This window comes from Coptis chinensis, chromosome 9 (assembly GCF_015680905.1).
Source record: "Coptis chinensis isolate HL-2020 chromosome 9, ASM1568090v1, whole genome shotgun sequence".
NCBI lineage: Eukaryota > Viridiplantae > Streptophyta > Magnoliopsida > Ranunculales > Ranunculaceae > Coptis > Coptis chinensis.
The window spans coordinates 61,828,964-61,844,695 of NC_141464.1; the positions used below are offsets into that span (position 1 = coordinate 61,828,964).

The following is a 15,732-nucleotide window of genomic DNA, read 5'->3' on the forward strand; positions in this document are numbered from 1 at the left end:
AAATAAGGAAAGTCAGTCTCACCACCTACAAATAGAGAGGGATGAACTACGTAAGACTTGATTCAGGTTGACCCAAAAATACTTGATAAGTAGGCAACTCTTCTCCAAAGGAAGAACACAACCATTTTCACCTAACTCTCAATCTCAGTTCGTAGATAAAGCAAGTCATAGACCTAAACATTGGCGTTCGAACCCACGACCACGTAATCATTATATACATTACCGTTAGCCGTATTCACTCCACCTACATAGCCCACAAATCTAATCCAAAATTTGTGCGCAAAAACCCGAAGAGTTATTTCCTTTCAAAACTTTTTACAGTTGGACACGTGTTCACATATAGATCACTTTTACTTTTTCTTTTCACATAGCTGTCATACTAACAACGATCTAAAAAGAGGGTTGTGTTAGTACAACCCATTCTCAAACCTGTCTTCACAACACACGTGTCGAATCCACCAGATCGTACTTTCACAGCTCGCATATCACAAGGTCGTATTAGACCACAAGGTCGTAGATACGACCCAAATCCAGGACATCCAAATATCAGATACAAGCACATATGGAAACAAAGGATCTGCAACGATCCTGAAGATCAGTCAAAGTACCACATAAGGAGATATTTACTTTGTAACGATGGAAGTAAATGTGAATCATCAAGAGAACGCACAATATGGATCTACACTCCACAACGGTCTAGAACAAATAAGAAAAGTCAACTCACCACCTACAAATAGAGAGGGATGAACTACGTAAGGCTTGACTTAAGAAAACTTGATACGTAGGCAACTCTTCTCCAAAAGAAAAGCATAGCCATTTTCACCTAACTCTCAATCTCAATTCGTAGATAAAGCAAGTCATAGACCTAACCAGGAGAGAAAGTAACTCGTAAGGACACATTTTTTTTTAATCAATCACAAAGACCGGGTAGATGAAAGTTCAAATATACTCTTGACGCGAAATTAAAAATGGCTCGGGTAGATGAAAAGTCAAGTATACACCTAATGCGAAATAATAAGCGGCCCGACCCAACCGAAACAACCCAGTGTTTATAGTACCTCATCATGAGCTATGAACAACCAATGTTTATACCTTAATATAATGTATGATCAGTAAAAGAACACCTACTGGAGTATGAACAATGAACAATGATTGTTTATACTATTCATACCTCAACATAATGTATGATCAGTAAGAACACTTATTGGAGTATAAACAATCACTGTTCATAACTCAATATGAGCTATGAACACTCATTGTTCATATCTATTTGGGGTATGAACAATCAATATTCATACCTCAATATAATGTATAATCAGTAAGAGCATCTATTGGAGTATGAACAATCATTGTTCATACCTATTTGGGATATGAACAATCACTGTTCATACCTCAACATAAGCTATGAACATTCATTGTTCATATGAACATTAATTGGGGATATGATCAGTAAAAACACTTATTTGAATAATAACAATCATTGTTCATACCAATTTGGGATAAGAACAATCACTGTTCATACCTCAACGTAATGTATGATCAGTAAAAACACCTATTGGGAGATAAACAATCACTGTTTATACCTCAACATAATGTATGATCAGTAAGAACACATATTGAAGTATGAGCAATCATTATTTATACCTCAACATGAGTTATGAACAATTATTGTTCATGCCTCAATATATTGCATGAAGTATGTTAATCTATTTGGATATGAACAATTAATATTCATACATCAATATAAGGTGTAAACACTTATTGTTCATAACAAAACCACTAAAAAAGTAAAATTAAAAAATATTTATTTTAAATATAGACTTACGAGTTATTTTCTCATGAAAATTGATTTTCCGGATTATTTATACCCAAAAATTATCATTTAGAGTGATTTTTAAAAAGACACGGTTTTGTGAAATGGGTGTTGGGACAAATTTCTTGTAAACGAGATATGTACCTTCACGTGAATTAGCTTGTAGCCCTGTACTACATATATTGAGCTCAGTTTCACCAAACTCGGGGTCAGAGCATAGTTCGGAATTTCGGAATTCTCGGAATTCCGACAAATTGAAAAACCGGAATTCATTAAATTTCGACCCTTGTTGTATTCGGAATTTCGGATAATTCGGAATTTCGGATATTTCGACTCTATGTTTGGAATTCCGTTTTTTTGAAAAACCGAAATTCCGCCCGGAATTCCGGAGTTCCGTTCGGAATCACGAACTATGGGTCAGAGTCTGAGGTCGAGCACCAACTCTTGAAAGAGAAAAAAAGGGAAGCCACCAAGTGCACAGCCGCACAGGTAGAATGAAAAAGAAAAGGACACCAGGTCCTGACAAACCCCTTGACCCATTGAACCCCTCTCTCACATATGTCACATTTTCATCCGTTTTTCAGTTCTTTTTCTCTTTTTGGGATTCCGTTCCTTTTTCATTTTCTCTGTTCCAAAGATTTCTAACATCCTCCGTGCACGAATATCTTCTTGCCCCCTTCCCCAATCTTGAGTCCTGAGTGTCCTGACCCCTCTATTTGCTTTTCGTCCTAACCATTTTTTTTTTCCGCTAATATTTTTTTGACTATTTACTGCCCAATTATAACATATTCAGAAAAATAATTAAACATATTCAAATTCAACATTTGCCAGCCTGACCCAGATAAATCTAATAAAATACCAGTTCCATGTTCATGGAGGAAGCCTGACCCAGATACTGCTAAGCTCAATTCTGATGGCTCACTGTCAGATAACCGATGTGGCAATGGAGGAACTATTCGTGATGCCAATGGGGAAATATTACTTGCCTTCCCTGAAGTAGGAGGATTAAGATCAGTTCTTTATCAAGAAGTTAAAGCTATTTTAAATGGCGTACAGAGATGTCTTATAGTTAAGATAAAGAAGGTGGAACATCAAAGCACTTTAGAAATGTTGGAACATCAAAACATAAATTTTAGAAATTGTATCGAGATTTCTCTATGTAGAATTTATCTATATATACTGAGAATGTAATAGAGCAGCTGATTTTTTGGTTTCTCTTGAGTTGTTGAAGGATACAACTACTTTATACTTTTTCTAGTATTTTTGTTATAGAGAATTGTGAAGGAGGATAAAAAAGGTAATGTATATTTGCATTTTTAATGAAACAGTGAGGACTGATAAATCCAAATCCTATTCAAAAAATAAACATAAATAAATAAGGTGGGAATTGCATCAGACTCTCTTCATGCAGTAAGTTTTATCAAGAACCAAGAGAGAGCACCATGACAGTGTTCTAACATAATTGCTGAGATTAAAGACTTACTAATAAGGTTATTTGTGAATGTCAAGATCTCCCATATGTACATGAAAACGAATCGAGCAGCTGATCATCTTGCTTCTTTAGTTTTTGACTATGTATTAGAATTCTTTGTACCTCTGAGCTCAACTCTCATGTCTATTGTCGAGGAGGACAAACATAAAACTATATATTTGATAACTTAATTAATGCAGGTAGAGGTTGGCCACAACCTCAACTATATTAAAAAAAAAACATTTGCAAGCCATGTAGAGAAAAACAATGATGCATAGTTGCTCTTATATTGCACTTGATTTTATTATAAGCAGAGTTGCTTGTTTAATTTAACTTGTAGGAAAAGCATTACAAGCCAAATAAGTAGAGCTTTGAAAGTTCGAGCTAACATCAAATTTTCAATTCTTCTAACAATTCATATCCAAATGTTCATTTTTTTTTAAATTTTAATAGCTAACATGAAAAATCAAAACACTAGAAAAAAGGTTTATTAGCCCACTTTGTTGGTTTATTAGTTTTTAGCCATATTTTTGTTAGTTGACTCAGTCAACCTTAACACCATCGTGACTTTTTCTTGAAATGGCATTGTTGCCTTTCACGTGATTTGCACGTGAAACTTTAGTAAATAACAATTTTGTTATATTTTGAGCTGGAATTTCAGTACAATTTCATTTTGTTGAATTCGATTTAATTGAACACAAACCACGTGACAATTACGTAAAGTAAAAAATCGTCGGCTTGGATGTTAGTTATTACATATGAAAAGTTGGTTGAGAACTCCGAGAAATAAAATGGTTTATTAGCTTTACACTTTGTTCGTTTATTAGCTTTTAGCTCGCAGCCCACTTTTGTTAGTTGACTTAGTAACACATCCTACCTATATTAATATCCGTTTCTCCCAGGAGGCTCATAATGAGCCACATCAGCATAGTTTTTAAAATAGTCCCTATTTAAAAAATAATTACTTGCCTTCTTACCAAACTAACCCTGAATTTGGCATGCTCTCTAATTTAATATAAATTAAAATTGTCTTTTCATGTGTTATGTTAAAACAAAAAACAAAGCTACGCATTATTTCATTATTTCAAATGTACGCATGATGAAAAAAAAACAAATTCTAAAAAACAATGGATTAGTTAATTGATATGTATTAGTTATTGGATATGGATATGGATATGGATATGTATTAGTTAATAGATATGGATATGGATTAGTTAATGGATCATGATATGTATTACTTATTGGATAGTTAATTGATATGTATTAGTTATTAGATATGGATATGGATATGTATTAGTTAATAAATATGGATATGTATTAGTTAATAGATATGGATATGGATTAGTTAATGGATCATGATATGTATTACTTATTGGATATGGATATGTTAAACTTCCAAGTGCTTCCCTTAAATATAGGCCCAGACATGATGGGTTTAAGAATAACAGGCCCGACCCAATGTGCATTTGCATAACTAGTGTTATCTTATTTCTCACGAAATCGTTATCTTTTTCTCATGAATGGAATTGGGGCTTTTATCAAATTAGGGGTCTATTGTGTATGATGAACATAAATTAGCCCAAATTATACCATACAGATTAGATATTTCGTCAAATTAGGGTTATATTGTGCACAGTGAATATAAATTTACCCAAATTATATCATACAAATTGAGGTGTTTGTCTATTAGGATTATTTTGTGCATATTTAACATAAATTTTCTCCAATTACAAGTAACAAATTGAGAATTTTGTCCAATTAGGGTTCTACATTTCATATTAAAACACTATGAAGTATGTTGCTATTGTTAATGCAAAAAACAATATTTGTTTTTGCCCCCTCCTTTTCCAATAATATTTAGTTTTTAGCCCCTCTTCTACAAAATAGACACGTATAAAGGGTATTTGGGCTATTAAGAAAATATGAGGATAACAAAAACATAGTGGTGTTAAAGTTGATTGAGTCAACTACTTAGGGCATCTCCAATAGAGGGTGTAAACCGTATAGAGTGTAAAGTTTACACTCCAAGTGTCAAAAAACTCTTTCTAATGGGGGTGATATACCGTAGGTAATAGACTATTAGTTGATAGAAGAGGTGGGAAATTTCCCATCTCGTTATCAGTTGATAAATAGCTTGGACGATACTTTAACTAACGTCCGAACAAAAAAAAATTTGGACGTCACTTTAAGTCTCGTCCCTTTTTAGTTCTAAAGTTATAATTTGTAATTTTTTAACTCAGACGTCACTTAAAATGACGCCCCACTTTAAATTAAAGAGAAACGCCACTTTAATTGGCGTCCGAGTTTAAAATCCAATTTTTTTTACACTTCTCCATTTGACAGTATAGAGTGTGGATATTTATAAATTATACAATAGTATGTAATTAGAGTTTAAAATCCCAATAACACCCTCATTGGAGGTGTACTTTTTACCCCATTGGAGATGCCCTTAGAAGTGGAGTTAAAGGGTATGTTTGTTAGAGAATTTTTTTGCTCCTTAGCAGTTTGCTCCTTGCATCATTGCCCAATAGAAAGCCTCCATGCGTTTATATTTCTCTCGCCTAAATGAAATAGTTAACGGAACGAAACTACTTACAAATGGAAATTAACAAAGTAAATAAGAAAACCCACATAATCAGGAAATAAAATTGCTTCTCTATTTTGTTCGTCTTTTCCATCTTTGTGCTCTCTATGTTTGACTGTTCGTTGTATATGAATAACCAAAAAACCAAAAAAAAAAGGAAAAAGAAATGTTATAAGAGCAAATGGAGAAAATTTCCACATCAACATTTGAAGTATATAAGAAATTATTTAAAGTGCTTACGTACTTTAATTAACTGTTACTAACTGATTAAGTGTATGTGACCAGTGATTAATACAATTCATTTGTCAATGGTGCTTGTGGTTCTAATTTCTAACTTCTAAGTTGCCGTACACCAAGAACCTCTTTAGTGAAATTATAAAAATCTGGTTTGAGCTAATAATTAATAGAGCACTTCTTGGTCGCATGAATCAGTCGTAAGGTCTTGTAGTCGTTTGGGCCTTTGGATTGATACTTCTGCCTGCGCTAATACACACGCACCCCTGGTATGAGTGGCCGAGATGTGATGGCGCACCATACATCTCGCGCACTGAAGATTTAGCCATAATTGTTAGCTGTAAAACGATAATATTTCATGATTTGTCACCATTAAAATACACGTTGATATCTCATATCTATAGGTGCATGCGGACAAGGACTGAGAAACCTCACTGATTTTTGTTGTTATCTTAATCAACATTTCTACTTCAATTCTCCCGGCATACCGCACTTATAATCAAATAATGCATCATAAGTGTTCTGAACATTGATGAAGCCACCGTTTTTTTTAGTTAATAACTTAATATGCAAAGAACTCTGAAGAGAGAAGTTGGGAAGATGAACATAAGAGATAGAATCACAGAGTGCGATCTTATTTCCTGATTTTGTGGGTTGATTTCTGTTAAATTATGCTAGGAGATTCATATAGTGGTTAGCTGGTTAGGTTAAAGAGATGAAATAGAGAAGAAGAAGGATAGAGGCATAAGAAGAAGGTAGAGTTTAGAGTTTATTTACTCTAACCTACGATTCATATATTTATAATGGGTGATAGGTTTTACCGAAATAGAAGCTACTAAATAAGATACAGTCTCACACTTATAGAATGTGTGAGACTCTACATACTTCAACACCCCCCTTCAAGCTAGAGTATAGATATCGCTCATGCCCAACTTGTTACCAATATAATTCAAAATTGGATGAATTACTGGTTTGGCGAAGATATCAGCTAACCGATCTCAAGACGCCACATAAGGAGTACTTATCTCATTTGTTTCAACCTTATGTATGACATAATGACAATCTACCTCTATATGTTTAGTTCGCTCATGAAATACTGGATTAGAATCGATATAAATGGCTACCTGATTGTCACAATGAAGAGGGATCGGTAGCTGTACCTCGAAACCTAACTTATGTAGCAGATTATGAATCTACATTAACTCACTAGTCCCCTGAGCCATAGCTCTATACTCAGCCTCTGTACTAGACTTTGACACAACTGTTTGCTTTTTACTCTTCCATGTCACCAAATTTGCACAAAGGAAAGTACAATACCCATTGGTGGATCGTCTATCTAAAACTGATCCTGCATAATTAGCATCTGAATATCCAACAACATCAAAATTTCCATTAGAACGATATACCAATCCACGACCAGGAGAACCTTTCAAATATAGCACAATACGAATAACTGCCTGGTAGTGAGGAATCCGTGGTGCATGCATATACTGAGATACTACACTGACTGCAAACGAGATATCTAGGCGAGTGATAGTAGCATAGATCAGCTTTCCCACCAGTTTACGATATCCCTCAATATCGACATATAACTCTCCAACATCTGATTATAGTTTGTCGTTCGAATCCATAGGTGTCTCTACTGGGCGACCTCCTAAATTACCTGTCTCACTGAGCAGGTTTAATACATACTTTTTATGTGAGAGATGAATTTCACCAGGGAACCTTGTAATTTCAATGCCTAAGAAATATTTCAGTTCTCTTAGATCTTTGGTCTGGAACTGTCTTGAGAGATTGACTTTAAGTCGAGCAATACCCTGTTTGTCAGACCCTGTGACAATGATATCATCAACATACACAACTAAGACAATAATTCCTTGCTGGGTTTTTCGATAAAACACGGAATGATCATATTCACACCTAGTCATCCCATTAGCCATCAAAACCTGGCTAAACTTTGCAAACCAAGCTCTAGGAGACTGCTTGAGCTCATAAAGAGACTTCTTTAATCGACAGATTTTCCCCCCTTGAGCAACAAAACTAGGAGGTTGTACCATATAGATTTCCTCCAGGAGATCTCCATGTAAAAAGGCATTCTTCACATCCAACTGAAATAAAGGCCAGTGATGATGAACAACAATAGAAATAACAATACGCACAGAGGCTAACTTTGCAATATGAGAAAACGCCTCAGAGTAATCAATACCATAAGTCTGGGTAAAGCCTTTTGCAACCAGGCGAGCCTTTAAAAGAGAAATAGTACCATACGGATTATGTTTAATAGTGAAAACCCACTTACAAGCAACCGCTTTCTTCCCAGAAGGAAGATCTGTAAGGACCCAAGTGTCATTAGAATACAAGGTACTCAACTCTTCGTCCATTGCTTGCTTCCAGCCAGGATGGGATAGAGCTTCCCTATAGTCAGAAGGGACAGAGACAGACAACAAGGACGTAGCAAAAGACTTGACAGATGGTGGTAAATGATCAGTGAAAACATACTGAGAAATAGAATACTAGGCATACTTACTAGGAAGATGCATACTGGCAGGTGGACGTTCAAGTTTTCGTAGGGCAATAGGAACATCGAGGTCAGACGAAATGACAATATGATCCATAAACACAGTGGGAAGAGGTGAGGGCAGCGGAGCAATTGAACTTTCGGCCTCAAACTCGCGAACATCAGCTGCAGACAAAGGTGCGCACGCGCTTCTATAAGGACGTCTGTAGGGCGCGCACGCGCTCTGTCTGCTGGCTCTCCAACATCAGTAGTGATAACCTGATCATTAGCTCCCCCATGAACACCAATAGTTGCAGGAAGATCAACAACACTAGATGGCAGAACATAATCCTTAAATGGTTTAGAGGACACCTTCCCTACTGAAAAGTAAAATGGGACATATTCAAAAAAAGTAACATCAGCATAGACAAATGATTTGCACAGATGAGGACTATAACACTTGTACCCTTTCTGTGTATATACGTGAATACCCAAGGAAAACACACTTAATAACACGAGAGTCCAATTTATCACGACTCGGTTGAAGATTATGAACAAAGCAGACATAACCAAAAATACGAGGGGGAAGATGGAAAGACGGTTGACCATGAAAAAGAACAGAGTGTGGTTTTTTTCCACCTAACACTGAAGAGGGCATACGATTAATCAAGTATGTGGCAATAAGGACTGTCTTTGCCCAATAAAACTTTGGGAGATTTGTTTGAAACATTAAGCATCGGGCAACTCCAAGAATGGGTCTGTTCTTTCTCTCAGCAACCCCATTTTGTTGAGGTGTATCCACACATGAGGTTTGATGTGTAATGCCATGGTCATCTAAAAAACACTTGAATATGGCAGATGTATAGTCTTTGGCATTATCAGTTCGAAAAACATGCATGTGTGTAGAATACCGATTAGTAATCTTAGCATAGCATTTTTGAAAGACAGAGAATACTTGAGAACGATTTTCCATAATATATACCCAACAAACACGAGAGAAAGCATCGATAAAAGTAATAAAATACTTGGCTCCAAAAAAGCCAGTGGTTCTACAAGGACCCCTGATATCTGAATGAACTAACTAAAAAGGACCACTAGAACACTTATTTAACCTATTTTTGTAAGTAGCACGATGATATTTAGCTAACTCAGAAACCTCACAACTTAAAGACTATATACTAGAAGAAATACTGAGAACTAAACTTTGTAAACTAGCGAGAGAAAGATGACCAAGACGTCTATACCACTGAACAGGAGAGACCGAGACTGTGAGAGCCTACTTCTGGTGAGAGTGCCCATAACCATCTTGAAAGTAATAGATGTTGTCATGCTCATACCCCATACCAACTAGTGTCTTTGTCTGTAGATCCTGAAACATAACATGAGTGGAAGAAAACATGACATTATAGTGAAAAGATTGGGTGAGACAATGAACAGACAATAGATTAAAGGAGAAATTTTGAATAAGCAAGACAGAGACAAGTGATACATAACGAGTTAACTGAATAGTACCCCAACCAAGAATACTAGCTTTAGCCCCATTTGCTAATATGACAGATGATGGTGTATGAGTATACTTAAGATTAGAAAACAACTGGGGATTACCTATCATATGATCAAAAGCTCCTGAGTCAATGAACCAAGAGTTGTTACCACTTGTATGAAGACATGTTTTACCTGAGTCGGCTAGGGTTGCAGTGGGTTGGTTGGATGGACTTGATGAACTGACTGGAATAGCTTGTATCCGCTTTATCAGGGCTGCAAGGTCTTCTTGAACTTGTTGAAAGTCAGTCACTTTCTGATCAACTACTGTGGCATTGTTGGCTTTGTGCAAAGGTACGTGGGCGACTTGTTATATCCCAACAAAAATCAGAACTACGATTTGTGTGCCCACAATGCTCACAAGGATCAAAACCACCCTTACCACGACCACAACCACTCCCTTGGTTGCGACCACCACCACGTCCACGATTGGCTCTACCCCCTCTACTTCCATTACTACGGCTAGAGGAGGGATTGTTAGAATTATTGCTGCTTGGAGGATCAATAAAGGCGCACTGTCATTGTACTTTGGAGGAGGTGCAGTGATACGAGAAAGACGAGAATATGCTTCAGACAGAGGTAGGGAGCTTAGATTCAGCTTGAACTTGGGCTTTCACATTAGCAAACTTGGGACGTAGCCCAGATAGGAATTTTGAGACTCGAAATTTCTCTCGTTGTTTCTTCAACTGATTTATGTATGTAGTAAGCAAGTGATAAATATTTAGTTCTTTCCACTTGCTAAGAAGAGAATTATAATACTCAGAGATAGGCATATCGCCTTGAGTCAGATTAAAGATGTTCTCATACAACTGAAAGATACGTAAAGTATTCTGAGATTGAGAGTATGATTCTTGTAGATACTCCCAAATCTCCTTAGAGGTTTTGAGAAACAGCACAGTATTACAAACATCCTTCTCCATAGTATTCCACAGAAATTTTTTAACCAAGGCGTCATCTTTCGTCCAAGTTATTTTTACTTTATCATCTGGGGAATCTATCAAATGACTTTCTTTACCTTTTCCAGTAAGATAAACAGTAATTGTTTCTGCCCATTTAAGGTAATTGGCAACACCCTCCAATTTCACAGAGGTCATACCAACAGAGAACACAGACGTATTATCAAATTCATCAGATTTTAAAACAACTTCAGTCATTATAAATAGAAGGAAAACTCATTGTATGGAAATGAAGATAGAATGCGAGATACCGACCTAGAACGCATGCGTGCCTTGCCAAAGGAGAAACTGAGTGCCTGCGCGTCTGCAACAAGAAATTGCAAGATATGACCCGGGCCGCTGTGCGTTTTGGCAAAGGAAAACCGGCCAAGCGTGCTTCCTCAGTATAGAAAGATGGCGATACCACGCCTTTCCCTTCTGAAAACCTGACGTACTCTTCTTTATCAATACTGAGAAATTGCGGAAGCGAAACAATACTAAGATGACAATTAATACTAAAACTGGAACCTTGAAACTGCGGATCTTTCTCCTAGCATTCTCTAAACAGAGTTGGCTCCTGATACCATGTTAAATTATGCTAGGAGATTCATATAGTGGTTAGCTAGTTAGGTTAAAGAGATAAGTGGAGAAGAAGAAGGATGGAGGCACAAGAAGAAGGTAGAGTTTAGAGTTTATTTACTCTAACCTACAATTCATATATTTATACTGGGTGATAGGTTTCACTGAAATAGAAACTACTAAATAAGATACGGTCTCACACTTATAGAATGTGTGAGACTCTACATACTTCAACAATTTCCTTCTTTAATTAGTTCAGCTCCGTCTCGTCCGAGCAATTTTTTTTCTCGTGTTTGTTATGATAGAAACACTAGGGAAATGAAACGAAAATAAGAGTAGTCCACTTTTTCCATAGTTTTTAAGATATAGTTGTTTACCCACGGTTAGGAAATGAGTTTTTCTATAGGGAAACAAAATCATGGAAATAGAAAAGGTTTTGTGTCTATAGAGCATCTCTAGGTGGTGGTAGTATTTCCTTCAAATTTGAAGGCGAAATTTGGAGAAATTGGACACAAATTTTGACCAACTCTAAGTGGTCGCAAATATCATTTGCAAATTTGGAATAGGGCTACCTTGCGCGACATTGATACTGTCGTGTGATATTACCACTGTCGCCCCCAAGTTGCCCCCAAGTTGAAAAAAAAAACTTACACGACATTCCCACTGTCGCACCAAATTGAAAAAGTAAAAAAAAATAAATCGCGCGACATTAGCAATGGCGTGCGACAGTACCACTGGTGTGTGGTGATGGTCAAAGTCAAAAAAAAATTTGTGGCGACATTTGCAATTAATGGCGCGTGACATACTCCGCATCTGCATCCGAAATGCCAAATTTGCGAACAAGAATGCGGCTGGGCAGATGATGCGACCGAATTTGCTTCCACCTAGAGTTGGATTTTCGAAAAAATTCGAGTTTTGGAAGCAAATTTGAAGAATTTGGGAGGTGATACTACCACCTAAAGATGCTCTTAGCTAACTCTTGAAAATTTTGAGGAAAGGAAAAGAAATGGATAGCTAGGGACTCTCTACTAGTACACCCAATAATACAATTATTCATTTCCATAGCTTTTGTAAAGGGTGATCTTAGACACACTCATACAAACACTCCCGTACCCCAACTTTGAAATAAATAAATAAAATTGTTTAAGACACATTTAGATTCCTAAATTACCCTTTCTTTTAATAAGTATATCCACGACAAAACAAAACAAGTGTTTATCCTTCCAGCAAACACAAACCCTTCGCACTTATTATTATTTTTTTCTCACTTTGGGAAAACAAATAAGTCTTCCTCCTCCTCTCACTCATCAGCCATTAATGCATTTTTTCTTCATTGCAGCTCTTTGCTGTCTTTCTCATTTTTCACTTGAGAAATTTCCAATTGGATATATTTATACTAAACTCCTTTAACCCTTATAATGAAGAAGAAGTAATTGCAATAAGAAAAAGAAAATCAAATTTGAAGCAATTTTAAGAAGACAAAAAAGACAATTTGTTTTTTGGACATTCTTTTACCTTTATTAGAAGTTTTCTTATTGTGCAGTGTGCTGCAGTAACCCAAAGATTCTTCAAGGTCGAGAGTATTACTTTCAATTTTTTTTATTTGTTATTTTATTTTAGAATGGGTCTCTTGTTTTTTTGTTTTTTTTTTAATTTGGGAGATATTATTGGATTGAAACGGTTATTGGGGTATGACAAAAACTTAGTTAGTGATGGAATAAGGGAGTATTTTTATGGATGTGTCCAAAATCACTCTTTGCAAATAAATATGATTATTCTTTTTGTTAGTTTTTATTTTTCTTGAGTTTACCAAACACACACAAAAACTAATAAACGGACAAAATGGGACTAAATGGTGAATACCAAATAAAAAATGGGCCAAAAACTAATAAACCCTATAAAAAAAACATAGGCATTCTGCATTCTGCCCATTTGTGGCCAAATTTTGATGCCAAATTGCCAACCCTAGAAATCTACAAAACCGAAAATGCTAGAACACGATTATACCAACAGATAAAACGTCATTTTTCCGAATTTTGTAGCACATTGTTAGACCAATTGATTGACTGATTGAGATTACACTATGGTTCAAAGAATTATATTCCTTAAAAGATAATATTATTCAAAGCAAAAGTTCACTACTTCCGTTTTTTGTGTGACGTTGGAGCCTTTATGCATAAATCCAAACAAGCTCTGCCCCTTCATTGCCAGACTCCTCAGTCTCTCTCTCTCTCTCTATTTTTTTTTTCAATCTCCATTTGCTTTTTATCTTACTTTCTCTCCTCTGAATCTTCAAAATCTTACTTGAAGAAGCTGAAAGAGTATATCTCTTGAATCTTCTTCTTCACACTCTTCAACCCCCCAAACTACAAAACTACACCATAGCACCAAAAACTTCAAAAAGTCTCCCAATCAAATATCTTACTTCAGTTTGCAATAAGTAGCCCCTTCTTTCTTACTTTGCATGAACATAGCTGCATTACAATGAGTCTTACACCAACTCTCAAATCTTTCATTCTTCTCTTCACTCTTCTAACCCCATCTCTTGCCATCACAGACAACAAAGCACATGACCAACCACTTAACCCATCCAACTACACAACCCCAAACACAGTCCCAGCCTATCCAGTCCAGACCCAAGCTCAAACATGCCATCTAGATCTCTCAGCCGAGCTTTTCGGAGGAGTAGGCCAAGCTTGTGGTCGAAACCTCGACCGTAGTCGCTGCTGTCCTGTTCTTGCTGCGTGGCTATTCGCTGCACATGCAAGAACAGCTTTACAAATATCAGAACCAATGCCTTCATCAACAGATGATGGTGTGCAACCTATGATGCCTGATGACTCACAAAAATGTGTCAACTCACTTCAAACTTCACTTCAAGGAAGAAATATTCACATTCCTCAACCTAATGCTACTTGTGATCCCATTCTTTGTTTTTGTGGTATTAGACTTCATCAAATCAGTTCTTTAAGTTGTCCTGCTGCTTTTAATGTTACGGCGTATCATAATGCCACTCCCACTGCTGCTGTCAACAATTTGGAACAGAATTGCCGGAATTCTTCTTATGCCGGTTGTACTAGGTGCCTTGGTGCTCTTGAAAAGGTCAGTTTTTCAGCTTTTCTTCATGGTTTTTAAAGAAAAAAATTACTTCACATGGGTAGTTTCGTCCTTCAGAAAAATCTCAAGTCATTATTTTGGGAAACCAACGACATTTGTAAGCTAAAAGCACTTAATTTTACTTGTCAAATGGCGAATTTGACCCTGTGTTGTTTTGATTATTACAGCTGAAGGGAGGGAGGAACGGAACGGAAGTTGAAGGAAGTGATAGAGCTAAAAAAATGTTCAACAGAGACTGTCAACTGATGGGGCTGACGTGGTTACTAGCAAGAAACAAAACAGCGTATATACCAACAGTTTCAGCTGTATTGCGAGCTATCATGTACAGTGCGCACCCTCACGAATCTCGATGCAGTCCTGATCAAGAAAACATGCCTTTAGCCGTTGATTCACTCCAGTTCCAAAAATATGAATCCTCTTTTTCAACTTCTCATGACCTATTTCTGTTTACATGTTTACCCCTGCTCAGTTTTGTACTCTTTTTCCGATTCTGAGAATCTGGAGTTGGTACTCTCTATGTGTCGGTCACGTGATGGTAGAAGACAAATGGGTCATGTGGGAGTATTGTGGATTTTGCAATCTTTTGATATGTTCTACACTGTAAATTTTACGGCTAGCTTCTGGTTCTAGATTCACTATAATAGCTATGATAGTAGTGTGATTAGTCCACTTTTCATTTTTTACTTTTTCGGTTACTGTGGATAAACTTTTGATTAGACTTTAGCGCACTTTTTCCTTCTTTAGTTTCGACCTTTTTACATTGTTACCTGCGCTATCACTTTTAGTTTGAGAGTACCTAATTTACACTTATTAATAAGGAGAAATGGTAATGAAATGAGTTGCATCCTTGCATCCATTACCAGCGTGTAATAGTTTATCTATATATATACTTTTTAGCCCAACTATGTCTTGATCCTTACTTTTGTTGGATGATGGATAATAATTCTGCTAAATTTACAC

At 36.3% G+C, this 15,732-nt stretch overlaps 2 protein-coding genes across 2 annotated transcripts; one reads left to right on the forward strand and one right to left on the reverse strand.

Annotated features, from left to right (window-relative positions):
- Positions 1-9,875: 9,875 nt before the first annotated feature.
- Positions 9,876-11,295, reverse strand: LOC147477197 (uncharacterized). The gene is made up of 3 exons (XM_086585934.1): positions 10,717-11,295; positions 10,503-10,656; positions 9,876-10,447 (listed from the first exon to the last, which is right to left on the reverse strand). Exons 1-3 carry the CDS (start codon positions 11,293-11,295, stop codon positions 9,876-9,878), a joined length of 1,305 nt encoding a protein of 434 aa, XP_086442060.1.
- Positions 11,296-13,858: 2,563 nt separating this feature from the next.
- On the forward strand, positions 13,859-15,513 carry LOC147477198 (putative GPI-anchored protein At4g28100). Its single transcript, XM_086583859.1, has 2 exons — positions 13,859-14,757; positions 14,940-15,513. Exons 1-2 carry the CDS (start codon positions 14,140-14,142, stop codon positions 15,264-15,266), a joined length of 945 nt encoding a protein of 314 aa, XP_086439985.1. The 5' UTR covers positions 13,859-14,139; the 3' UTR covers positions 15,267-15,513.
- The last annotated feature ends 219 nt before the right edge of the window (positions 15,514-15,732 follow it).